A 25612-nucleotide genomic window follows, 5' to 3' on the forward strand; every position below is an offset into this window, starting at 1 on the left:
TGTAGCAGGGTCCTGCTGATTCGGGCGACGGTGGAGCTCTTTCGCGTGGTTTCGTTTTACCTTTCTCGTCTGCGCTTTGGCCTGTAATAGCGGAGGTAGGGTTAAAAAAAATTATCATGCGCCATAACTACGAACTAAGAAAAGGCGGCAATCCTGTACCGCTGATTCTCGACCAAATCCTTGCCTAGTCTCACTGTTATTACATGCCAACGCAATTAGAGGGTGAACTTCTGAGTGGCCCTCTGAAAGTAAATTTACTGGAGTGCCTAGGTCCAAAGCTCCGACATAACCACATGCCAAGTGGTCATCCTTGACAAAACTTACAGATCACGATCGTCTTCTCTGGCTCTCTGCTCAGTGTGGAGGAACGAAACCGATATTGCAATAATCATACCAAAACTGCACTCAGACCAAACAAGATCATTTGCATACGCAATAACCAATACAGTACAGATCCAAAGTCACATGCTGAAGCGTGTAATATGACAAAACAGAAACACAGCCGAGTAACAGATATGCAGGCCAAGGCAGCCTGCACTAGATTAGGCAGAGAAAACACTACAGACGAACATCTGCTAACCAACTGCACAATTTGCCGGATTCACACTTGGCAGTACGCTAGTACCGAATGCAACAGTGAACGGAAAGGAAACAAAAGGTACAATTAAAATTAGAACCTATATATAGTGCTTTACAACATCTATGGTTTGACAACATTTCCATATGCTCGGATAAGGAATAATGTGTCCATCACGCGGCCCTACATACTTCTCCAAATACTAAGCAAAAGTTATGGCCTACCTCTTCAACTTATCTAATTCACCACTAGGTATCTCCCCAAAGAATCCACGCCTAGGGAAAGGGGTACACCTAGAGGAGACATCCAGGCGACATGGTATGAGACGAGGTGCGTGAGAGACTACTCGCCGGAGCTTCTTAAACAGCCATTTCCGCACGTGTATGCACCTCTTTCTGATTCGCCCGGACAAAATATATGATGGTCAGCCCAAACAAATAGGTAAACCATTGTCATCTGTTACTGAAGCTGCCTGTTTGGGTCCGTGTAACATAGGAGATGCGTGCAGAAGGGATCAAAGGGGCTTCCTCATCAACTGCTGCTGCTGCTTCTGATGCCAGGCCTCCTATGACAGTCCCGTCATTGTTGTCCATGGAATTGTCAGGCCTGTATGTATTTAACGCCTTCTTGTCCTGCAAATAATAGAAGGCAATCATTTCTCACGTGCACAAAACCTGAAGAAACTCAATTTTTTTTATTAAATAGGTATAGAGGTAGGTGTCATAAAAGGCAAACAGTAAATCAACACCTTATAGGCTACCTCTGTGTAATGGCATGAATAGAAGACACTTTAGTTTGTAAAAATAAGAGCTATATCTATGTGCTCTAAACTGTACTCAAACCTAAGTTGGAGAAAAATAGCATGCCATATGTGTCTGAAACTAAGATGCTTGTTAGAAGAAGTAGGCTAGAGTATCAAAGAACAAGAATAAGCTGGAGATAAGGGAGCTAATGCACGTCTTGAATTGCTATGAGACCAAAGTAGAAAGGGAGAAAGATAAAACAGCAAACTCTAGTCCAAAACCTTGTACATATGTGTTACAATAACCTAATGTTCTTGGAAGGGGCAAGGTAATAGAATTTCTAACAGCAGTGTTTTAACCACAATAAAAACATAGCAAACAAGGTGATAAAAGTGAAACATGGAACAACACTAATCATTACTCAATTATTTCTTTGAAATAGTGATACATCAAGATCTCTCTGATAGGCATATTAAACAAGGGGGGTACCTAACAAATATCAAAAATAAAGAAATACAAAAACAGCAGCAAGGAACTTATACTGACCTTTGTAGATCTATCAGGATTGTTATCTGCTGGAAGCTGGTTTGCTTTCACATCTTTCATCTTCAAATAATTGTACAGGACAACACCAGAGAGAGCTACACATACAAAAGGATTAACTAAGAAGACAAATAAGAGGTTTACATAATATAAAATATAGAAATTTTATTCGAGATGCAAAAAAAGAAACATAATTACCAACTGCATATCCAATTATGTTGAGGCTTGTAATAACAGATTCAGGAAAGATGATGGTTGAGAGAGCAATAAGTATCCAGTCCTTCAGAACACCAGCAACTCGAATGGTGACAGCTCCGGTTCTTCCAATAACTAGGAATATTGAAATGTTCAAAGCGAATGCAGAGAGCGCATTCAAAAAAAATATTGAATAATTGAATTGAATTTGCGACACGTCCATTTCAGGCTTTTCCAGCAAATACCATGGAATAAACAAGAAGATAAAACTGCAAAAGAACAATACAATTAGTAAACCTGATGATGAGAAGAGGGACAGGTATACTAAAGACACTTGGATTTTAGAACATGTAATGGTTAACTCAATTTAAAAATGAATTGCATTGCAACTCTAAACTGCAATACCTGCACTGGAAGAGATGCAACTAGCATAAAGGGGTGAAGACTATTCAGCATGGCTCTACTGTCTACAGTACCTCAGGATACTGTTACATATTGAAGCTAATACAAACTTGAGATATTTGAATTGTCACGAGCAGCTTATTTTGTACCAACCTAAACAGCCTAAGTCCTTTTGTGATTTATAATGCATATTGGATTTTCGAAATATGTAAGATAGTCTTGTCAAGTAGTCAAGTATGATTTACATTTTACAGCGAGTCAATACGCAAAAGCATGCCTGTCATATCATTAAGCGTGTTGAGATGCACGTGTCTCAGAATGTACCATGAAGCTCCTTAAGACAAGAACATAGTCCACTGGCAATTTTTCAAAGGAAAAAGTGAAAGCACCTCTTAACTGAGGCACTTTCATCTATTGACAACCTATCAAACCAAATCAACAAAAAGACTGAAGGCCCCATAGGAAAGCATCCATTTCAAACAACCTCTTTTCTCACCTCCAAACAGAGGCATTACAAAAAATCGAGACATGTGCCTAAGTGGGGCATCCATATGATTTTAAGATTCAATTTTTTGAAGAACTCCAACAATGAGAATCAATCATACTACAAGGTTTTAGTACTTTTCAGTTACAAATATATGTTACGAAAGTAGCTAGAGAGTCCTACCAATTATCTATATTACAAGTATAAAAATTCTTATTGAAGAATCACCACAGTACCACACGAGCCTTTGCCAAGGAACAGGTTCATAACTTCATATAATATGTTATTAGGGGCATCCTATTCAGTGTTCACGATCATATATGCAAAACAATTAACAGTAATATTCAGCCACTTTGAGATGTTAACACCATTAACACAACTGTAATCGAATAGATTTTAGGAATATAGAATACCACAATTAATGATACCATATTAAAATGAACTAAGCGTAGCTAATTCCTTAAAATTATAATAACTACGCATTTTCGAGGTCATTTATCAATAAAGCAATTGCAGGGTGGTTTTTTTTGTGTGTGTGAGTAAAGTGATCTCATTCAACAGTCCTTGCCAGAAGCTATATCAATCAAGAAAGCATTTTAAATATCAGAGTGTTCCTGGTACCTGCAAGGGGCTATGTAATAGAGGCTTGTAATAGGGTTCAGGGTTAAACCCTTCTTTTGGAGAAGGACCTGTGTTAGGACCAGCCTGAGGGCTTCCGCAAAAATGCCAGTTACTTGGTATAATGTTCCGATCACATTAAAGTGAATCTCGCCATATGATGAAACTACTACACCAACACTGACCAATACCATGTTCAAGAAGAGGTCCCATCTTAATTTGTCAGTACCGCATAAAACAGCCATTATAAATGTTGCTACAGGCACTGCATTTGAAAGCACCTCAAGTCAGTTCAATTGTATAAGGTCATAGATGGATATTTGTAGCACAATATAAAAGGAGTAGCACGCGGACGCACTCAAGGCCTTGAGCATCTGGATGAAGGCCACAGAAATATATAAGTATGCTGTGTTGCCAAACCTGAAAAAAAAACATCAAATGGATGTATGAAGGGAAATATGTTTTTTTCACACCTGATTTAAGAAACTCTACAGGATAACAGAAAAACTGAAATGAACAGTAAGTCATGCTAATGGAAAATTAGTAAAGAGTAATCCTAATACTAGTGCCAGAAGCTAACAAAGTTATAGTCGTACAGGGATTAATGCCCTGCAAATTGTCATCTAGATCATATACAGAGTGAGGGAACAAATTCTACCGTTGAGTCTTTTTTTTTGCCAAGTTTGTGCTTTACACTAGATGAATAAAACTACTGCATATATACATTCCTTAGCTGATGTTGAACCTTTAACAAGTTATATGAATGCAAGTGATCAAACCAAGCAAAAGCCCATAATAGAGCACTATTGCATCAGCATGAACAAGCATGCTACTTAATTTCACCCACAACCATGTTGATAATTTCACAAGATACATAAGTCATATTATTCTAGCAATTGATGTACCAGCCTACCAGGCAAATGGTGCAAAAAGGCAAGCCCAAAAAAAAACTAATAGCATCACACTGTCTGTGCATGTCTATAATCAATTTAGATAAGATGTCTTACCCATTTCTTACATGCCTGAATGGGCAACCATTCGATGCAGAAAAGTATTAGACACATACTTGCAACATAAAAGAAATAAAAGATAAAGACTCCATTGTACACACTTAGCTTACCACAGGCTTGAAGCAAAGAAGGCGCTAATTGGAATTACACATGTGGCATATCTGCATTAAGGGGAGAAATTAAGTAAAAGTCAAACTTAAATATAACAAGGGAAGAAGAAGTGAATGCTCTTACATATTGAAAGTCATCTTGACAGGTGCAACAACCTGCATTATAAGTGATAACAAAACAAATCCATTAGCTCCAGGAAAAATTAAATAAAATTACTAAACAGTCCAACATTCTAAACCAAAGCTGGCAATCAAAATCAGAATATTTGATTGCATGTCTTCTTGCATAATGATAATGGTTTACTTGAACTAGTAATGTATATGTCACTTGGTTCAAACAAGAATATCATAAGACAGAATGACATGGTAGACAATAACACTGGAAGATTATTCAGGGAAATGGTGCAGAGAAACCTACCTTAAAAACTCGGACAAGAAAGAATGTCACGATTCCAGAAAACGCCATGTGAATCATTGTAAGGGTGATAGGGAAGGGAAATTTGAAGTACTTTGGAGAGAGGACCCACTGCAGCCACAGAAATTGAGCACGTTAACATAAGTCCAGATGTATTAAGAATGGAAGCATATAATTCACAGTTATCAGCACATAAATCCTATTTGAAGTACTCACAAGCCACAAGCACAATGCACCACATATTACTGAAAGTGACAATGTGCTGTAAAAAAAACCCTGATTCACCTGACAAGGACAGCTTGGAGGTCCTACGGAAATCAAGCATTGTAATAGACCGTTCAACAACCACAATTAACAATATGACCAGCCAAAGTGGAACCCGTGCATATCAGAATCACATGAACCACACTACATAAACCTTCATGCGCACACAAACGCTTCGCAAATCAGCTGGATTTGGGGGTAAAATGGTCAGCAGTTCAACATAGTATCAGTTACTGATTTTCCTCGATTGCTGCGCCAACCACGACGCAGCGAACCCTACCTTGCTTCGCCACCACTCTACCGCAACGGAAAACACAGGGGCGCGCATAAACCCGCATTGGAAGGAAGCACGGCCTTACTTTGTTAAACAGGATGACGCCCGACGAGAGGCACACGTAGATCAGCAGGTAGAGGTAGGTCAGCACGAGCTGCCTGCTGATCATCTTCCCCGCGCCGCGGCCGCGCCGCGCCGCCCGCCCCCAACTCGGTGCTCGGGGGTCGCAGTAGCTGGCCGGGCGGCGAGTGAATGGCGGCGCCGGGGAGGAGGATGCGGAGGCGTCGGCTGGAAGGAATCAGATCGGAGATGGGTGGGGGACGGGAGGAGGAGGCAGGGGATGTCGGGCCGAGGGCCAGCCAGGCAAGTGCGGTGGGTTTCCCTTGCCAGAGAGCGTTTCGAGAGCTGCTGGGCCGTTGGATGGGGATCCGAGAGCTCTAGCTGGATTGATCGCACAGATCAGTGTCACAGACTCTCAGTGTGCTGTGTTCATTAGATAAGAAGATAGGGTACTGGTCGAAAACAAGAAGAATATTTGACTAATAAGCAGAGTTAAAGACTATCACGCATAATTGTCGTCGTACCAGTGGTAGCGTCTACACTAATATAAAAATGCACTGGTTCTCTTTTGAAATTTCTATCCACCCTTTCATTGCGCACATGTAAATTTATTTCATCCGACCAAGTGCGTACCTGATGCTATTCAATAATAGCCTCTAAGCACCATTTTTAATAGCAGTAACTTTGACATCTTTCATATTTACACACTTCTATTTCAACACATAATGTTGGGGTTAAGTGTTTAATAGTACAATTCTTTTGCCCTGTTGGAAAATTTTGGTCCCATCTTCAAGAAGAAACTTCGAATCTTAATTTATTATATAATATTTCCTAACATATAATTCATGACAATAAGATCTTTATATCTACCACTTCTCATGTACCTTGCTTCACACTTTAGTTAACGTCGATCCTTTTTCATCCTCGTTTGCTAAGTGCAAGATTCTTTCTCTCAGCGCCGTATCCATCGGATGATCGGACCATCACGGCATCACCCATTCACCTCCCCCGTGTCCCGTGACTTCCATCGCCGCTGCCAGCCACTGAACAAGGACTACAGGGCTCCACCTCCAGGCAAGCACACGGTGACCCCATTCAATTCGTTCCTACTAATTATAAAAAAAAAAATCGTTCCTACTACAATTTTAGTGGAGTTAACGGCTAACACGACCAAGGTTTTGGTTTCTAGCTGCGTCCGCTAGTAGCTCATCTGACAGCCTTAACTCCAAGGTGGACATCCTCACATCCCATTCGGCCTCGTTAATAAGGAAAATCACTGAGACTCCGAGAGAATACTATATGGCAGATTAAAATATATAACATGCTCGGCCATTTGATACAGCCTCTTGCCATTAGCTCTTAATCTTATTATGATTTCGTCAATCTCAATAAATATTAGTTAGTCTATTGTGTGTGCTCATACAGGTAGGATGTACGGGCATATACATTCATATAATGTGTTTTGAAAATAGAGAAGAAATCAAGCCTTGCTAAGAGACAAGAACTTGTTAGCTTTTTTCTAAGTAAGTTTTTTAAATGGCACGCTCAAAAACTATTTTTTAAAACATAGCTCCTTTATTAATCGCAACTATTTTTGGAAGATGACATGCCCACTTGGTTACGCCACAATAGGGACGCAGTGTCCAGTTGAAGCCCAAGTGCCCTTTGGACACGTACGCATGGTACGGAACTCGGTCCACTCCCTGCGTTTCACGTTCATGGTACACTGTATCAAGGTCAACAGAGTACAACATACAACAGACGATGTAGAATTAATTAGATATGCGTGCAGCAAATCTAAGTCGGCAGATTATTACACGACCACGTTGTATTAACCAGTTCTGACACACAGAGACGAGGTTGTTAAATTTTTTTATTTTTGAAAAGCTGTTGTTAATTTTGTTATTGCACAAGTACTAGGTCAAGTCAGTCTTGGACAGTGTCCATTCATCGATAACCATGGGGCTCTCTCTACGCACATGCCAACCGGCTCTGAATCATCAGACTAGCGCATGCAAAGGAACCCCCCCGGCAGCAGAAGTACGCGGAACTGAGGTCGCGTGCGCAGGAAGTCCAGTGTCCACTGCCCCCTCGAATTTTTATCGTTATCGCCAGAGCGACCCCCCAACCGTTCCACATAAGTTAACGACCGAGTAAAGAGTATACTCGCACCGGCCCAGACACGCTCGCCGCTGTCCCCGTTCAAGTCGTGATCGCTGCCTCGCTGCGAGGACCTTGACCTGGAAGAATAACAAAAGGCTAGCGATCGTATTCGCCACTCGTAGCTCGTGTTCTTCTCGGTTTCCCGTAAAAAATAGTGATGCGGGCAAGTAGACCCAATCGTTCCGCTCCGCGCGCATAAGTACTCGCCTCTGGCACGGGCTCCAGTCGTGGGTGCACCGGTGGACGGAGACACGGAGTGCTCAGCAGCACGGAGGGAGCGCGCGCGCGGCGTCGATCGAACTCTCCGGCCATGGCGACGATTCAGCAGCACCACATCAAGGCTCTGACGCCGACGTGGTTCCTCGTCAAGGTCACGCCGCCGGCCCCGGCGCCGAGGGAGGGCGGTAGTAAGAAGCCCGCCTACTCGCCGCTTCTCCTGTCGCCGGCGGTGTGGCAGAAGGCGCAGGACGAGAAGAGGAGCAAGGATGGCGCCGAGCGCGGCGGCGGCCTGCCGGCGTCGCCGAGGATCAGCTGCATGGGGCAGGTCAAGGGGAGGACGGGCAGGGGGTGCTCGACCGCGCGCGGCCCGGCGCCGCGGGGTTCGGGGTACCGCGCGGTACCCGGCGGCAAGGTGGCGACGCTCGTGCTCGGGCTGTTCGGGCGGCGGAACGCGAGGACGTCGCGCGCGTGCCCCAAGGTCAGGGACGTGCCCGGGAGCTCCCGTGGTGGCCGTCGCGGTCCAGCCACGACCACGGCAGCGCTCGTGCTTGACCCGCCGCTGCCGGTGGTGAGGCGGCCGGCGACGGACGACGACAACGCGCCGAGCCTCTGGGAGCGGCGGCGCGGCGGCAAGGCCCTGCAGGGTCTTCAGCTGTCATAGATGATCGCTTCAGAGCTCAAGCTAGTTGCTGCAGGGGCACATCAAAGACCAAACAGCGTCTTTGCATCGCACGACTAAGTTACTAGCGATGGTATGTCCTAGAGCTCTATGCAGGTTAGTTTAGCCCCGTTTGGAACGCCGGAGTTTTTCCTGGTTCGTGAAGAGGCCAGTTTCTGTAAATCTCAGTGAAACTGATGCGTTCCTGGTTAGGTACACTGTAAATTTGTATGTTGACCTTGGTTGCTATAAGATGCCTGGCTGGAAGCTTCATCGTTCTTGCACGCAGCTAGCGCATTCTGTGTGGTCAATCTGTTAGCATATAATAGAAGTCAAGTATTTTGTTGACCTACAAACCAATGCTGTTGTGTTCTTGAGAATGACAAGTGAGGAAAGACCGAAAGAGTCCCTCCGTAAAAGGCTTCAGAATTACGCCTGTGCCGCCGTTTACCAATTTGACTAGCCTCCTCGAGAGAAAGGTGAGCTATCATCCACTTGTGCCATGTTGGCTTGTTGATGACGTGGATATTGCATTTTTGTTCTTACATGAATTCAACTCTTTTGTTGTCAAGCTGCTGCAAAATTCTTACGAAATTATTTTTATGAAATAAAAAAATTCTTACGAAATTATTGGGTTTGAAGGAAGCAGCTAGCCAGCTAACTAGCCCAAGAGACCAAGAAGCACCCCCGATTCCGCCTCAGTTCGCCGCCGCCGGCGTGGACGCGCGGAGCGCTACGGGTCCCAGCGCCACCTCCGTCCTCCAGAGCTGATCTCTCGAGCTCACGGCGCTATTTCAGAGAGGATGCAGGAGACTTTCGCCGAGGGGAGCTGCTCTGCCGCTGTACCGTAGCGTTGGTCTTTGCAACCGGATCAATCCTTGCAAGTTGCAACCCTGACTTGGATGGGCCTAAATTCACACGCTATCGGATTTGTTAGACGAGATTGTGTTGCAGTACGTGTGGAGCAACACCTTGGCCTGAACAATTGAATCGACGATAATTTGGACAGGATTTAACATGAAAAACAAGTCCAGTTGCTGCATGAAACTCGAGAGTTGTGACGCCACGTCACTGACACATAGCGCAAAAAAAAATTCTCTTTATTCGTTGCAGCAGGATCTCAAGTGCTGAATAAACCCGTCGATGCACCTCTCGTGGCACGCCCTGTCCGCCACGACCTCCTGCAGCTTCCTCGCGTTGGTCGCGAACGCCCTCCCCTCCTCCCCCACCGCGACGGCGCGAACCGCTCCGGCGACGCCGGCCCGGTCGAACGACCCGTCCTTCTCGTTCCTCGGCACCAGCGCTCCGACCTGCCGCCCCTCCATGAGCCGCGCGTTCGGGCCCTGGTCGCCGAAGATGGGCAGCATGACCAGCGGGTGCCCGAACTGGAGCCCCTCGACGACGGAGCCCCACCCGCAGTGCGTCAGGAACGCGCCCACGGCGCCGTGCGCCAGCACGCTGACCTGAGGCACCCACCGCGTCGTCACGAGCCCGCGCTCGCCGGTACGGTCCGCGAACCCGACGGGTATGATGCTGTCTTCCTCGGCGCCGGCGGGCGGCCTCAGGGCCCAGAGGAAGCGCGTGCCGGCGAGCTCTAGCCCATGCGCCAGCTCGCGGAGCAGCTCGGCCCGCAGCGGCGCCTCCGTACCCAGCGCGACGTACAGGACCGACTTGGCCGGCTGCGCGTCCAGCCACCGCATCGTCGCGTCGTTCTCCGTGTTCCTGCTAACGCCGCGCGTTCCGGCGGGTTGCGGCGGGAGCAGGCCGAGAGGGACGGCCGGCTTGCCGTAGAGCCTCGACAGGAGCGGGAACGCGTCGGGCTCCAGCTCGGGACAGCTCCGGACGGCAACGAACCTGGACCTCGTCAGTGTCTGGACGAAGCTGCTGATGATGGACGGCCCCGAGGCGCCCTCCGCCGCGAAAAGCTCCGCGGCCTGCTGCGCCTCGAACGCTGGCGCCGCGCTCATGGACTCGCAGATCGCCTGCCGTTGCTCCGCGTGCGAGTCCCCCGGCTGGCCGGCCGAGGCCGTGACGCCTGCAGCGCAAAGTACAAGCATCGCGCACGGCACGTTGCGTTCCTGGGCAGCGGAGGCCACCCAGTGGTGGATGAAGTCGGCGACGACCCAGTCGGGCCTCCTGCCGCCATCCACTGCCGCGCACGCGGCGTCGAGGAACGCGGCGAACGGCGCGGCGAGGCCGTCGAAGGCCTTCCTGTGGAGCTCGAATTTGTCGTAGGGCACGTCGCTGGTGGCCTCGGCGCCGTCCGGGAGGCCGTCGACTCGCGGCAGCGGCAGCGCGACGAGGTCGACGAGGCGCGCCAGCGTGGGGCGCACCGGCGGAAGGCGGGCGAGGTTGCGTGGCGTGGAGATGAACGACACGCGGTGGCCGCGCGCGGCCAGGCGCTCGGCGAGCTCGAGGCAGGGGAGCAGGTGGCCAAAGGCGAGCCACGGGAAGATGACGATGTGCATGGCGGAGTCATCGGCCCCGTCCATTGCGAGAGCGGGAGGGGAGATCGACGGAGGAAGCGATGGAACAGGGGTTGCAGGTCAAAGCCGACTGCTGCTTTTGCTTAGAGCCTTGAGAAGCAGGGGCGCAGCCGCGCAGGGCAAGATGGAGGCCGACCGGCAAGGAAATGGATTGTCTATCGGTTCCCCCGTATGGCGGGAATGACAACGTATACTTAGATACGGGTATAGTATGTTTGTTTAGTGAATAAACACAACCACATCCTGACAAATCCTCTCGCATTATTAGATCCTGTGGGTAAGTCGAGGCATCTTTGATTACAAGAAAAATAGGCACTCGGCACGTTGGACAAAATGGACTCAACTCAGAGACATAGTTCTGGACTCAGCAATGTCAGTGAATCGTGAAGAGAACATCATGGTCATGATTTGTTACCATCTAACTAAACTTATGCATACCAGATTTTCTCTAGGACATGTTGGGGGTTTTGTGGTATATATGCAGATTTTGTTGGGTGGGCATCCCTCGGATGTTCTATTCATCGCGCGCGTGAGTGGGTGGTCGCGCATCGCAGAAGGTTCCCAGTGCAGCAGCTGACCTATCTCGGAGCGCGTGTTATGCCTATGTTAAAACTGAAAAATTATATTTCGCAAACTAATTGTTCAAATTAAATTTTGATTACACCATAGTGATCTGACGGGATTAAGTACCACGGATACCGTTAAATATGGCTTTTAAAGGTCTAAATAGGAATTAGCCAGCAGCTGCCAGGCGGCCCGGCCCACTAGCGCAAAGGCGCAGCCAGCACCAGCTCGATACACGGCTCAACAGCGGCTGAGCTTGAGGCACGTGGCGTCCTGCCGCCCCACGACGTCACCGCGGGGGTTGGGAGGCCCGAGCCCGCACCACGAAGAAGCTTGACCTCGAGATCTCCTGGAAAGGCACGATACAACATTAACTCTACTGGATTCGACAAGACATGCGCGCGCGCGCCCTCGCCGACAGCCGGGGTAGGTGCACCGCCTACGGATCGGAGGACCGGCAGGAGCATCCCGATTAGCTAGGTCATCATGACGCCGCGACCGGCGCGGATGCCAGTCGCGCCCCTCTTCGTCAGCTCGATCGGATAGTTCATACTAGGTCACCCCGCCATCAGGCGTAGTGCGAGGCAGGGCACCGAGCTAGCGGGCCCCACCGCAAGACCAGGCTGTAAGGATAGCAGGGGCGCCCGACCCTCTAGCCGTCACGGGGGAGGTTGGCCTTGCCGACCAGACAAGAGGTCCGCTCCCAATGCATCAGGAGGGGCGTGCCGCAAGTACGTCGGGTCGGGTTTCATGGGCTTGGAAGAGGTGGTTTGAGCGCTCGCGTGACGCACGCTGCTAGGAGGCAACTTGGACCCAGCCCGCGATACTCGCTGCTTGGAGACAGCGATAACGACGCCCACCATTGCCATGTTGGTGGGAGACTGAAGTGGTGGCTGCAGCGTTGAGCTCCAATCACAAGCTACTTTAATGAATTACTCCATCCGTTCCAAAATGTAGGTCGTTTTGATAAATCTAGATGCATAAATTTTGCAATACATTTAGATATATATTGTATCTGGATCCATAATAAAAATTATATATCTAAATTTGCTAAAATGATCTACAATTTGAAAACGGAGAGAGTATTTATTACCTTAAAAGAAATGAGTATGTCCTTGAGAACAGTTCAACGTGCATCGGAGTACGGAACTTGTTAGTCTGGGGTGATTTCTATTGTATGGATTGGTGACTCGCAGAAAATGTTTTTGCGATTAAACAAAAAAACTACAGATATATCTGGTTCAGTTGCAATGTTTTTGTGATTTGGCCTAAAAAATATCGATATGATCTCGTTGAATAAACTTTTTTAGGACCGGGCGACGGGCCTGGTACGTGCAAGATGCGTCTCTCTCAAACCAACCGCACCGGATGTGTGCACCTGATCCGAATCCGACCGCACCCACCGACCAGACACGGCCCGACCGGCGACCGCGACGAACGAGAACCGGAGCGAACCGCTCAGGGCACGCGAGTTACTCCTCGCCGAACGATGCGTCATCCAACGGCGGAGGCTACTGGAAACCAAGGCTCCGCCTCCGCATCCTAGACTAGGGCACCCAAACCGCGAGCCATCCCTCGCACACCGGCGCACGAGCCCTATCCCCGCGCATCCAAACCCAAACCCTTTCTCCGCGAGGCGATGGCCGCCGCGACGGAGAAGACGGCGGAGGACATCCGCCGCGAGCTCCAGGAGCTCCAGCGCCAGCACCGCGAGGTACGCCCCCCTCTCTGTCCGGCGCTTCTCGAAGCTTCCGTACTCCCCGGGGCGCCTACCCTGACCCGTTCTCGTTCCCCTCGCAGATCACCGAACGCCTTCGCGATCCCCGCGGCCTTCGCCGCGGCGCCGCCGGCCCTGGTCCTGGACCTGGACCCGGGGGGTCCCGCCCGCTCCGCGGCTTCGTGAGACCCGTACGCTTCTCGCCTACATCTGCTTCCCTTTCCCTTCTCGTTACTGTCTCTATTTTTGTCCGTAACACATTTTTTCCCCAATATCTCTATTGAAGGCACCAGGTGCGGAATCGGGAGACCAACCTGCGCAGAAGCGGCGGCTGCTATCTGCCGTGGTTAAGGTTCGTATTGCCCTTGTATTTCATCTCTATTCTGTTTGTAATTAGTTTGGTTTAACTGCGAGCACGTTAAAATTTTGTCTCGATGCTTGACGTGATAAACTTAGGTGGATGGCGCTGAAACTAACGAGGAAGGTGAAAAGGCTGCTGAGGCAGAGGGGCGTGAAGAGGGTTCAGGTGCTGCTGAAGGCGGTGACAGGAGGGCTGTTAGCAATGGTAACTTCAGGAGGGATGGGAGCCTGCGGATGCCAAGGAGGGTGGTGAGTATGAGCAAATGGGGAGCTGATTGTGGGTTTGCTTGTCATTGGGTTATATGTCTTTTTTCTGGGTCTTAGGTTGTATCATTTGATTGCAGGACTATAATTCCCTTCCAGAGCCAGCTCCAAGGGAGCTTCCCAAGAATGAGGACCCAAATATGGTGAGAAGGAATAAGAGGATGTTGGGCCAGCTTCTTGTTGGTACATTAGAGGTAAAAGAATCCTTATGCATCATGATGAATCTGCAGTCCTTAGAAGTTAGAACTATGTGATTCCTTTTCGATTTGGTTTTTATTACTCCTAAAAGAAGTCAATTGATTAGATTTCGCTTGCCCAGTGTGAGCTTGAGCATGTTAACGAACCTGCCAGTTAGGTATCAGTTTAATGAAGTAGTGAATTGCTCAATGTTAACTATATGGATTTATTCCAATTTTACGGATATTGGCACTGACATGTTGTTGGGCTATTGTTATTTTATTTAAGCTAACCACTAGCATAGCTGATACAATATCTAGGATTGCCATCTGTCTTTGAATGTTCGGTGTGCCATTGATTGTCCTACTTTATTGATGTGTACATTTCTGTTTGTGAAAAGTTTAGTTTATCCGATTCATGATTCTACTCATTTTTGCAATGCAGAAATTTCAGCAAGAGGACAAGAAATTATCCAACTCTGAGGCTTATCTGCGCAGATCAGAGACGCAGCGAAAGGTTTTACTCATTTCTCCTGTGCCTATCTCTCTAAGTTATTGACTGGTCTTGAGTAGGGGTTACACCTGCCATGCACTAAGTGCTACAGTCTAGTGACTTTTCGTATATGCATATAATGCATTGGTGTGCTGATGGGTACAGCACCTTCACTTGTGAAATTTTGTGAGTGCATCAAGCATTGTCTTCTGAAGAAAAAGAATGGATTGTCATACAGGCATTTTTAAATTCATTTGTCTATGGAATATCAAAGAAGATGCTTGCTTATATGGTTATTATAGTATGGAAGAATTGGACCATGATATTTTGCTTGTGCATATTTGGGTAAATTATTGAGCAATTCCTCATGTTCATTTTAACCATCAGAGAGAGCCGTAATTCAGATTATCTCTTATATTTTCAAGGAAATCAGTTGTTCTTTTGAAACTTGATGCTTGTCACCTATATTATTAGTTATTTTAGAGATAAACGTTTTTCCGGATAGCTAAAAGTCCATTAAGTTTTATTATACATAATAACTCAGCGTGGATGCTGAAAGTTTTTTTTTTGAACATAGGCTGAGCAAAAGGTTCGTGAGGAAAGTGAAAGGTTGCGACAGCAGGAACGAGAGCAAATTGCAGAGAAGCGTAAGCGTGACATGGTAAAGTTCTATGCATTGTTTTATGAGAGATGCATTCATCTGCCATAATTGCACAAAATTTCAATTGACATTATTTAATTCTTGGATGGTCTTGTTTAGATGCTTCGCGCTCGTGTAGCTGCTAAGGCAGAAGAAAAGAGGTTGGAGCTGTTGTACATTCAGTGGACTGAGCATCATAAAAAGCTGTCCAATTTCTTAAGGTAACTTTACTGATTTGCATCATTCTTCACTTTCCACTTAAATCCGCAATTGGGTTCCCTACTTTCTTCTGTTGACTCGTTTTGCATATTTGTCTTAGTTATTCTACTTTCTTTTTGATGGATCTGTTATTTTCTGCATGCTGCAGGTTATTTTTATTTCTGGTCCAAAAGTGTCCATATTGACAATTAAATTGAGGGAAGATACGTTCTAATTGTATGCAGACTTGAATGTTTGATGACCATTAGTGTATCTATTTACATAATATTGAAAGTATCTGTTCCATGTTTGACTCCTATCTGATTAACCCTGTGTTTGGCAGGACAAAAGCTGAACCACCTATTTACTATATGCCAGCTAAACCAATCATTGATGATCCTACTGTTATTGAGCAGAATAAGGAAAAGGTATATCCTACTCAAACTGAGAACTTCATAATTGTGCATGCTCTTGTATTATAACAGAAAATTAAACGTGCCTGATGGACGGTGCACTATTTGCTGATGCCATACTTAACTCCGTCTTTTTAGTTTTAACTTGGAATTCGGAATTCTACAGACACATACCTTCTGATAAATTCAATAATAAATAGATATAAAATTGTCATTTTTCTGCTGTGTTGTTTGTGCGTACTGATTGGAGTTATAGATATGAAGGAAACGACCAGGAGGCGCAGTCTTTGATGAAATTTTAGACTCGCGATGATTAAACCTTACCTAGCAAAATCCACGTTTGCAATGTAGCTGTTCCCTGGTGAAAATCAAACAGTCAATGAGCTTTGAATCGTGAAGTTTGGTTTAGAGCAGCTTAGAAGATCAGTTTTTATTGGTGAGAGCCGTTGATCTTTTGGGAGAATCTAGTGTCCTGGGGATTAATAGCTTGCTGTTGTTGCCTAATTTCCTTTATGATATTGGGCATTTTGATTATAAGCTATGTTGTGATTCCAATATCTGTTTTGTTACTTATTAGTAGTAATGTACTTATCATTGCATTGTAAGTGTTGACTCACCTAAAAGTCCACAAAAAAATTTCTGTTGTGCCTCTATTTTTATGTTACCACGAATCCATGATTCGACCATGGAAACTTTGTTGTTGTTCTCCAATACACCATTTACACATTCAAGGGAACCAGATGGCTTGCGAGTAGCATGTTTGGTTGAAAGCTGTTCGACTACTTACCATTTACAAAGTCATATATCTTGGTCAAGTCCAGCATAGTTAAGAACATGGATATTCACACTGTCACATGCTATAGATAAAGAGTCTTGTTGGTGCCATATTACAATGTGCTTGCAATCCCTAAAACCACCTTTTTTTACATGTTTTACATAATCTTCTCTGTTGAGTGCAACACCTTGAGTATGGTGCATTGGTGCTTAATGTTCACACTCATCTTTCACATATTATCAGAATTCAGATCTGTCCCCACGTGCTCTCAAATGTCTTATGACTGGTTTTATATTTGAAAGGCGCGTTTGACATGTAGAATATTTGTTTCAGACTTCTAATTATGTGTTCCTGTTTTCTGGATCAATTGTTCTGGACCAACCTAACTTATGTAAAACACTGCAGGTATTTGAAGAATGGAAATCTATGCGCAGAGCTGAGCTGACTCAGTTTCAAAAGCAAGTTGAGGAGCAATATCTCTCCAATGTTGAGAGGCAGTTGGAAAGAATCCAGAATGCCCGGAACGCTCGGAGAGCAAATGGGCCTGCTAACATGCAAGAGATGGACAAGGAGCTGGACACACACAGAGCGGAGCATGGTCCTAAGACTCGGCGAGTTCCTGAGGAGGGTGGCAATGATGAGGATGAGGATGCAGAGGATATGGCAGCGGAAGACGAGCTGATGGAAGAAGTTCTGGGCATCAACGATGGGATCAACGAGGATCCATCCAAGCCTTCCGAAGAAGCTGTCACTGATGGTGGTGAGACTGCACCTGAGGCGGCACAATAGGCATGCTTGTTACGAGCTAGGCACTGAGAGGTCTGCATTTTGATATCAGTTTAGTTGACATCTTGTTTGGACTGCTTGTACGTAGGGTGTATTGCTGTTAGAGTTTCGCTTGTTCCTTTACTCATGTGATATTGTTGTTTTGCCCTATTTGACATTTGTTCCATACACTTAGAATATCTATTGTTATCGTATCCTTGTATTACCATTTATTAATACACTCTACATAGCTCTTATACTACACTCAATCTCGTGTGAAATATGCGTGGTTAGTGTTCTAGGCTTCCGGTGAGTTTTTTTTTTGAGAGGGAATTGGGCCCTGTGGCCTTAAAAAGGGGGCAGATCTAAGGTACGTCGAATGAAACATTGCCTACAATTTTTAGATTGGGTGAACATCGCCCCCGCCAGCTGGTTGTCTGTTGTTCACTGCCCCGTGCTGAAGTGTAGCAACTATTGTCCTGAATCAGTTGTCCCTCTTCACCGCAATGCCGACGCGGGACAGTGTGAAACAAGGGAATCTACCTCCTTTTTTTATACGATCCAATATGTACCCAAAATTATCCTATTAAAACATGCTCTCGTAACAGATTATGTACAGTGCTATCAATTTGTGGGTTTTCTTGCCGCACAGAAGCTTGACGATTGTTTGACAACCTGCACCTGCAAAGCAAAAATCTGCAAAGAAATACCAAAATGACCATTGGAGCTGCGCAGGAACCATTTTGAATAATTGAGGACATATTGACTTTTTACAAGAAAAAATGGGCGTAACAGTAATGCTATTTACTATTTATTTGCCTACTCAGTCTTGTTCAGGGAAAACACTCTCCAGGAATTTTACAAATCGTTTCGAATATGAACTCGGATCAACAGCTGATATTGAAAGGGGGTCGAACTTGAGTGATTTGACCGCATGCTCGACCCTTTTCGAAACATTGTACTCCTGTAGTATGTCTATAATACCAAGGTAGAGAACAACATCGTATTCCTCAATGCTGTCTGGGTTTTCTAGTTCCGTATTCATGTCCTCGCGCACTTTCAGAGCTCGAGCTGGCATATTCACACCTAACTGCACACGGAACCTGAAAACATATTACAGAGTAAGCGTCAATTGGGAGCAGAATTCATTTTTTAGGGCTAATAACTATGTAGAACTCATATGCATATAAGGAAAGGGCTAGTAACTACGTAGAGCTCATATGCATACAAGTAAAGGGCTAATAACTATGTAGAACTCATATGCATATAAGTAAGAATGTATAGTTCATCTCTGTTAAGACTAAGAACTACTTGATCATATTTGACATTTAAACCAGAGTGTCCAATAGCACTTTAAGTTAAGGATCTAAAAGAAAACCCTTAATAGGACTTCAAGGATGGTAACCAAGAAAATAGAAACATCCTAATATTATTTTGGGGGGATGAGGAAAGAAAAACAACAACAACATAATTCACTGGTATAGTATGTGTTATGGCAACAACATAATTCACTGGTATAGTATGTGTTATGGTAACGCATTGCAACATCTCAGTTTCAAGCTGGATCATCAATGTTATGCTAAACTTTTACAGAGTACAAGAAAAGGTACCTTCCGGTCCCAGGCAAAACAAGATCGACTTCTTCATAACCTGCTTCCGATGCCCTAACCATGCTTCCTCTTATGTGTGAACCACCTACTGTAGTACCTGGCTCATGGGCAACGAGCAGAAATCCCTTCCAAGAACTTTTCTCCCCATATTGCAACAGATCAGTATCTGGTTAGCGCAAGAAACAATTTATTACTCCAAGGTATCAGTCAAAAGCTGAAGGTAAGCAACCAGTTTTTCAATGCCAAAAAATATATTAGAATGTACAGGTGCGTCAATCAAAGATTCTACTTCCAGTTTATGCAAAGGTCACCTTTAGAGGAACATAACATAACTAAAGGGAATTTTTGCTCCCTTTACAATTACATTATCTATATTTATATTTGACATTTTTTTTGGCCATTTTTTGCGCAACGGCATGAGTTGGCCATAGTAAGACCTTTTTTACGTTATCCAATAATACCTAGGGTGGTCCTTTTTGCCGCTTCTGGTGATATCATGGTTATAATGATAATATTTTGGCATGTTTGTTCAGTTAAACATGGCTAGACTGAATGTGATGGCTATAACAAAATACCATCTCACAGAAGGCTATAAAAATGAAAGGAGCTAAACTCAAGGGGCATATTAAAGAACAGGGTCCGGATCTGTGGCAAAAGCAATTTTTTCCCAAAAAAAAAAACTCAGCTGTGTTTAAGATTGGGCACATTCCACTATACCTGAAATTCCAGTTTCGAGGCTGTTCTGGTGTGATGAGGATGTCTTCAGGTGATAGGGAGCTCTAAAATGGATTCCCAAGAGCATGCTATAATCAATAATAGACTGGGATTCCAGGAACATACAATCAAGTGATATTTGCCTGAAAATGGTCAGCAGAAGCATTTAGCAGGTACCACCAAATCTAATGATTATAAACCATTTATTCATTAATTTTCAACATTTAACATCAATGACTCCATGGCAAACTAATAATAGATTCTCAAGTCCTAACTGATTCTAGAGCAAATACAACAGCCAGAATTGTGAAGCTTAACCACAGACATGCCATTCCAAGATTTGTACACATGCATAAACAATACAAGAACTAATTATAAGCTCCTTCCTGGAACGTATTCACAGACCCATTTTGAGCTATTTCTTTGCTAAAGAAGGTGCAGGTTTGGTTTCCTTTTTTTTTTTGCGAATATGCAAACAGTACAGATTCATCATTGTATGCATTCTTCAATTTCCAAAGGGGAAAAATATATACATCAGTGTCAATATTGAAATAGTACAAAACAATTCTGTAGGCACTAATCTTGGGCGTAAAGTACAAAATCTAGCACATGTACCTTACTTTCTATGTTTTTTGCTTACCATCTCTTTCTTGTATTTTCATTGCGGGAGTATAAGTAATTTCATAAACAATAAGGTTAGAGACTGAAGACTAGTAGAAATACAAATAGGTAATAACCGGAGAAGACTAGGGCATATAGGAAACAAGTAGAGAAAGAATTAGCAGCTTACCTGAAAAGCGCATCCCGCCATGGTTTATCTACATGGAAAACATATGACAGGTCAAGATCCTTTAGTGTTGTGTTCTCATTTATATTTTGCTTTTTTGTTGATCGGCCTTGTGTAGAACCCTTCAAGTCGTACTTGCGGTGGATTCGAAGCTCAGTGCAAAACATATTTCCCATCACAACAAAGCGGACCTGTACAGAACCATAAATAATGTTAACATATGCATACATGCTATACATAAATAATGCAACAAGGACTTGATTGTGCACCTTTCTTCCTCCTTTCAGAGTAATCCTGTGCACGCCAAAAAATTTTGTAATGAGCGTATTATCATAAGCTCTGACATGATTGTAATATTTTGGAAGCATCTTCAACAGTATCTGCAGCATGTATTACATCAAACCAGTCTGCAGTATGCATATCTTATTGCTCAACAACATAAATAGCTTTTTGCTTCCTATCAATGTTTTGTTCTTGTTTCCTACGAATTTTAATGTTTACTAATATCAGAATCACAAAAGCAGAACCATCTTATATGCAACAAATTTTTCCTGGCTATGTAATATCAACAGCTCATCCAAATATTAAGAACAACTAAAACACATGCTCATAAATAGCCTTGACGACAATACCTTCAACTCAGTTTTTCTCAACGTTTTAATGACAAAGCGTTCATCCTGTGAAAGATAGAAAATACTGCCACTTTTCCCGGGTGAAGAAAGCTCTTTTAGACTGTCATCACCGCAAATGGACATCATGTAATCTGCAGCATCAATATGAAACATTTCTCGTAGATTCCTGAAAATTTATGAGTCAATTAGCTACGACAAAAAAATGATGGATTAATGTGAAGAATCCATAAAAGTTTTGAAGCGACGAAAATTTGTCTACAGTATGATCCTGTATTGGTTTCTACAATCGTTACACAAATAAAGCTCATATACTTAAACCAATAAAAAGTACTCCCTCCATCCAGATTTGATAAGCGCCTAAGGGAATTTGGGTCTTCCAAAATTGATCACCATATAGCATGGGACTCCTTGAGTTGGACATGTGCATGGCCGCATGCAAACAAAAGCAGAGGAGAGAGCATCTCAAAGTCATTATTGCTGCGTGATGCGTTTGTCATGGGCCAATGGCTGGCAAGTTCCCATTGGATTACTACGATTTTTTATCACGAAGAGTAAATGGAAAACAGCGAGTTAATGCCTCCTTGGTCTTGGTGTCAAGATGGAAATCGACGATTAAAGGTGGAGGATGGAGTAGTTCAAGAGAGAAAAAAAAATGCTCCAAACAGAAAAACATGGCACACATCATTTTTCTTCAGTTTGAGGCTTTGGGCAATGCTCTTATGAGTTGTGCCATGACTCATACTTTAGATCAGACAAACTGCTCAGATGTAATTATAAGATTCTTTATAGTTTCTAGTTCACATTGATATACTTTTTTCTAAAGGGAAAACATAGGCTGCCTAATCATTATATAGCTTCTTATTAAAAAAATCAGCCATTGTTCAAATTGGCTTCTTTGCCATCTTCTATAGTTAATTAGGTAGGGGTGAACTGCAGTAGACCTGTTACAGGCCCTGATATCTAACACTTTGGGGTTCTTTACCCCCCCCCCCCCCACCCCCCCCCCACCCCCCTCTTCTTCTTAATATATTGATGCGCAGTTCTCCTGCGCGTTCGAGAAAAAAAACTGCAGTAGACCTCCATAGTTAATTAGAAATGAATGAATCACAGTTTTAATATCAAATTACATTCAGCACTAGCAAGTAATAACAGAACAGCATGAAATAGTAGAATCTTATACAATTAACAAACTAAAAAGAGGCATACCGGAAAACCATAGGACAATAATCCTTCCAAAAGAAGTTGACAGAGCAATGTGGTGGGGTATACTGCGAGCCCTCACAAGGGAAGTACATTCTTATCCGTGCTCGAGGTCCAAAATCATTTGAACGGACTTCACGCACTGGCACAGGGGTGATTTTGCCTACAGTATACCTGAATAACAATAGTATGGGGTTTAAGTTACAGAAAGGACTGGGAGTAGGAACATAGTTACTGAAGTGTGTGAGACCGCTAAATTAAGCTACCAAAAGTCATCTTTTGGATGTAATATAGCTACAGTACCCTCAAATAGATATCACAAGGACAAACAAACAATAGAGTAAAATTAATATGACATAAATCTGGAGTTAAATTAGTTTGAGCAGTGGGGGAAAATATGCCAAGGAAACATGAAAGTGCCAACTATTTATGTATGTAGATGCCACTAGATTTTCTTCCTAAAAAGAATAAGAAAGTTATAAATTTTATCCAATATCATAATAATGCTTGAAAAGAGATTCCTTCCATTGCCACTCAAATACTTGGAAGTTTCCAATCGACCTTTTACTACCAACCACTATTCATTCTTGAATAAGTAATGCCGTGCTCAAAAATAAATATGAGTTCTGTATCTGAAAGCTACAGGTACCCAATCCTGATGCATGGGTTGGTTCTTTCATATGTGGTAATAGCATATCTCATCCTAAATAGATATATACGGAGTGAACCCGAAAAATAAAACCACCACAAAAGTATCATTTCGACAGGATGGTATAAATGAACTCAGATGATGGAATTGCAAATATTCGTACAACTTAGAACTGACCTGATGCCGAGTTGCAGATTAAGCATTAGGTAATAGCTCCTGTGGCCTTTGTAAATAGTCTCCATGGGTCCACCAGCTTGTTTTTGCCAGGTATGCTCCTGTGTTTTACCACAATCCGGCATTCCGGAATCATGACCTTTTGGCTTTTCCGAGATAAGTACTCCTTGTACATATTCCCGTTCATAGACTAATACTTTATCAACTCCACTATCTTGGAGACACTCACTAGTTGTCAAGGGTTCAGTAGATGAATCTTCTGACAAGTGATTTCCAGAATTATCAAAAACTGGTGCAGTGCCATTCGAAATACGCCTGGGTCGATGGAAAAGGCTGTGTATTCTCCACGTGTTGCAAAGTTTTTGCAACAGAAACAAGAGTCCACTATTGGCATTTTCATTACCAGAACTTGAAGCACTAGAAACATCATGGTCTGTTACACACTCAGACACTTCAAGGTTACAAGGCATTTTACTTCCTGGTTGATAAAACATACCATGGCCATCCTTGAGTCCCCTGTCCCATGTACCGACGTAACATGCTCCTGACGCATATTTGCAAAAACCTTTCCCATGAGCCAGTCCGTTAAGCCAATTACAGTCAAGAGTATCACCATTTGTCCATTTCATCACTCCTCTGCCATTCATTTTGCCGGATTTCCAGCTTCCAATGTAGGTGTTACCATTAGCCCATGTATATTTACCAAATCCCTCTGGCAAACCCTCATTCCAGAAACCTTCATAAGTATCAGAGTTGGCGTAAACCATTGTGCCCATTCCATGCTTTTTGTTCATCCTCCACGAACCTTTATAAAGAGAGCCATCAACTCCTTTGAAAGTGCCTGTTCCATCAATGAAACCTCCACAGATATCTCCATCATATGAAGCGCCAGAAGGCCATTGAATTACTCCCCTACCGGTCATCTTGCTTGTATCCCACTTGCCATAATAAAGAGTTCCATCTGTCCACATATACTTTCCAAATCCATGAGGAACTAAACCAGCGAAGTTGCCAACATAGATGTCACCATTTGGAAGGGTATTCCCCCTAAACAGAAAGACAAAATAAGGCTACCAACAATAGCTAGTTATATTGAAATGTCTAAATGGTAGTGCTTACAAGCTTTCCAACAACTAAATTGGAAAAGAAAATTAAAAATTTAAAGCAGAGAATTAGCAGTGAACAGCGGATGCGCACAAATCTACTTGTCATTTTATTGAGCTTTACATTTTTTTTTTCTGAAAAGCACTGAAGAGCCTTCCACTAGAACAAAACAAAAGGGGCATATTTCATGATGAAAATGAGAAGTAGAACACCTCTGGATGTTCCCCGTGCTTGTCTCTCCAGTGGCCATGCCAAGGTTTACTAGGCTGGCTCAGAAATGGCAAAAATCATTCAGCAAGATCTGAAACAAGATGGAAAAGGCCGTGATTCACGATGGATTCAAAATAAACGCTGACTGAAAGGAAATACAGACTTGATCCCAGAAAGATTTGCTCCAGATAGATTTCCTATGGAATCAGCCCTCATACAAGATTACCAGCCGACATCTCCGCTGAACTACCATGAAGATAACTTCAAATATATTATAGTTCATACAACACAAATAAAAAACAGTCGTCACGAACTGAAAATTTTCAGCGAGCAGGGCACGTGGACTTTCGAGTGCAGAGTCTCCCTTCAGACTTCAGTAGAAGCTTGCGACCGAGTTCACATTTCTAACTCTACATGAGGATGCTTTTGAAAGGCCACTTTAATCACATAGCTTGAGAACTTCTAAACTGCTCGAGTCCCACCCAACCTAGGAGCTGGATCATAGCAGAAGGTTAAAACTCCTGAATTCCAGCGCAACTGGGCGCCTCGGCGACAGCATCTCTAAGCAAAGAGCGCAACCAGGAACAGGTCCAGCAGGCACCATACATACCTCACAAGCAGCAGCAGCAGCCGGAGCTCATCGCCGCCGAGGGAGATCGCGCGGAGCCGACGCCACGCCCCATCCGACCAGACCAGCCTCCGGGAAAGGATCACAGCAGAGAAGAAGAGAAGAGGAGGGAGGACAGGCGAGAGAGCCAGAGAGGAAGGGAAAGGTGGGGACAAGAGGAGATCGACGGGGACAGGCAGGGGCGAAGGCGACTGGGGCCCGGCGCGGGAGGGAAGGGGACGGTGCGGTGGGGGCGGAGGGACGGGAACCACCACCACGTTGCGCGCGCAAGTGGCCGAGCTGGCGCCGACCAATCCCAGCGCGCGCCACGCCCCCACC

General features: G+C 44.6%; 5 protein-coding genes across 10 annotated transcripts; 2 read left to right on the plus strand and 3 right to left on the minus strand.

Moving 5' to 3' along the window:
* Positions 1-559: 559 nt before the first annotated feature.
* Positions 560-5993, minus strand: LOC112877145 (probable sugar phosphate/phosphate translocator At1g48230). Its single transcript, XM_025941354.1, has 9 exons — positions 5721-5993; positions 5101-5208; positions 4807-4838; positions 4683-4733; positions 3921-3982; positions 3566-3827; positions 2062-2327; positions 1867-1961; positions 560-1209 (listed from the first exon to the last, which is right to left on the minus strand). Exons 1-9 carry the CDS (start codon positions 5802-5804, stop codon positions 1030-1032), a joined length of 1140 nt encoding a protein of 379 aa, XP_025797139.1. The 5' UTR covers positions 5805-5993; the 3' UTR covers positions 560-1029.
* Positions 5994-7973: 1980 nt separating this feature from the next.
* LOC112875717 lies at positions 7974-9095 on the plus strand. The gene has a single exon (XM_025939668.1). It carries the CDS (start codon positions 8169-8171, stop codon positions 8736-8738), a length of 570 nt encoding a protein of 189 aa, XP_025795453.1. The 5' UTR covers positions 7974-8168; the 3' UTR covers positions 8739-9095.
* A 554-nt stretch (positions 9096-9649) lies between these two features.
* Positions 9650-11346, minus strand: LOC112875715 (UDP-glycosyltransferase 91B1-like). Its single transcript, XM_025939666.1, has one exon. It carries the CDS (start codon positions 11225-11227, stop codon positions 9836-9838), a length of 1392 nt encoding a protein of 463 aa, XP_025795451.1. The 5' UTR covers positions 11228-11346; the 3' UTR covers positions 9650-9835.
* A 1992-nt stretch (positions 11347-13338) lies between these two features.
* LOC112875716 (pinin) lies at positions 13339-17823 on the plus strand. The gene is made up of 10 exons (XM_025939667.1): positions 13339-13499; positions 13586-13693; positions 13789-13854; positions 13959-14111; positions 14207-14320; positions 14748-14819; positions 15373-15456; positions 15556-15656; positions 15977-16061; positions 17227-17823. Exons 1-10 carry the CDS (start codon positions 13425-13427, stop codon positions 17608-17610), a joined length of 1242 nt encoding a protein of 413 aa, XP_025795452.1. The 5' UTR covers positions 13339-13424; the 3' UTR covers positions 17611-17823.
* A 484-nt stretch (positions 17824-18307) lies between these two features.
* LOC112875714 (phosphatidylinositol 4-phosphate 5-kinase 1-like) lies at positions 18308-25612 on the minus strand. 6 transcript variants are annotated; one of them, XM_025939664.1, is made up of 11 exons: positions 25277-25612; positions 24669-25160; positions 24269-24399; positions 23356-24193; positions 22536-22703; positions 21330-21495; positions 20967-21077; positions 20701-20888; positions 19914-20053; positions 19197-19362; positions 18308-18689 (listed from the first exon to the last, which is right to left on the minus strand). In XM_025939664.1, exons 2-11 carry the CDS (start codon positions 24704-24706, stop codon positions 18410-18412), a joined length of 2226 nt encoding a protein of 741 aa, XP_025795449.1. In that variant the 5' UTR covers positions 24707-25160; positions 25277-25612; the 3' UTR covers positions 18308-18409. The 6 variants fall into 6 exon arrangements, with proteins under 6 accessions (XP_025795449.1, XP_025795445.1, XP_025795447.1 ...); XM_025939660.1 differs by having other exon boundaries at positions 23356-24399; positions 24669-24757; positions 24830-25160; positions 25277-25608; XM_025939662.1 differs by having other exon boundaries at positions 23356-24399; positions 24669-24757; positions 24981-25160; positions 25277-25607.

Source organism: Panicum hallii, chromosome 9 (assembly GCF_002211085.1).
Source record: "Panicum hallii strain FIL2 chromosome 9, PHallii_v3.1, whole genome shotgun sequence".
Lineage (NCBI taxonomy): Eukaryota > Viridiplantae > Streptophyta > Magnoliopsida > Poales > Poaceae > Panicum > Panicum hallii.

Excerpts from the sequence above, each read along its gene's own strand:
- LOC112875717 (XM_025939668.1), top strand. The coding sequence starts at position 8,169 with ATGGCGACGATTCAGCAGCACCACATCAAGGCTCTGACGCCGACGTGG.
- LOC112877145 (XM_025941354.1), bottom strand. The coding sequence starts at position 5,804 with ATGATCAGCAGGCAGCTCGTGCTGACCTACCTCTACCTGCTGATCTAC. Across the intron at positions 4,734-4,806 it reads GTCAAGATGACTTTCAATAT|ATATGCCACATGTGTAATTC; the intron begins GTAAGAGCATTC and ends CCCTTAATGCAG. Across the intron at positions 3,983-4,682 it reads TTCTTTGCTTCAAGCCTGTG|GTTTGGCAACACAGCATACT; the intron begins GTAAGCTAAGTG and ends TTTTTTTTTCAG.
- LOC112875716 (XM_025939667.1), top strand. The coding sequence starts at position 13,425 with ATGGCCGCCGCGACGGAGAAGACGGCGGAGGACATCCGCCGCGAGCTC. Across the intron at positions 14,321-14,747 it reads TTCTTGTTGGTACATTAGAG|AAATTTCAGCAAGAGGACAA; the intron begins GTAAAAGAATCC and ends TTTGCAATGCAG. Across the intron at positions 15,657-15,976 it reads AAGCTGTCCAATTTCTTAAG|GACAAAAGCTGAACCACCTA; the intron begins GTAACTTTACTG and ends TGTGTTTGGCAG.
- LOC112875714 (XM_025939660.1), bottom strand. The coding sequence starts at position 24,706 with ATGGCCACTGGAGAGACAAGCACGGGGAACATCCAGAG. Across the intron at positions 24,400-24,668 it reads AGCACGGGGAACATCCAGAG|GGGGAATACCCTTCCAAATG; the intron begins GTGTTCTACTTC and ends CTTTCTGTTTAG. Across the intron at positions 21,496-22,535 it reads TATTGTCCTATGGTTTTCCG|GAATCTACGAGAAATGTTTC; the intron begins GTATGCCTCTTT and ends ATAAATTTTCAG.
- LOC112875715 (XM_025939666.1), bottom strand. The coding sequence starts at position 11,227 with ATGGACGGGGCCGATGACTCCGCCATGCACATCGTCATCTTCCCGTGG.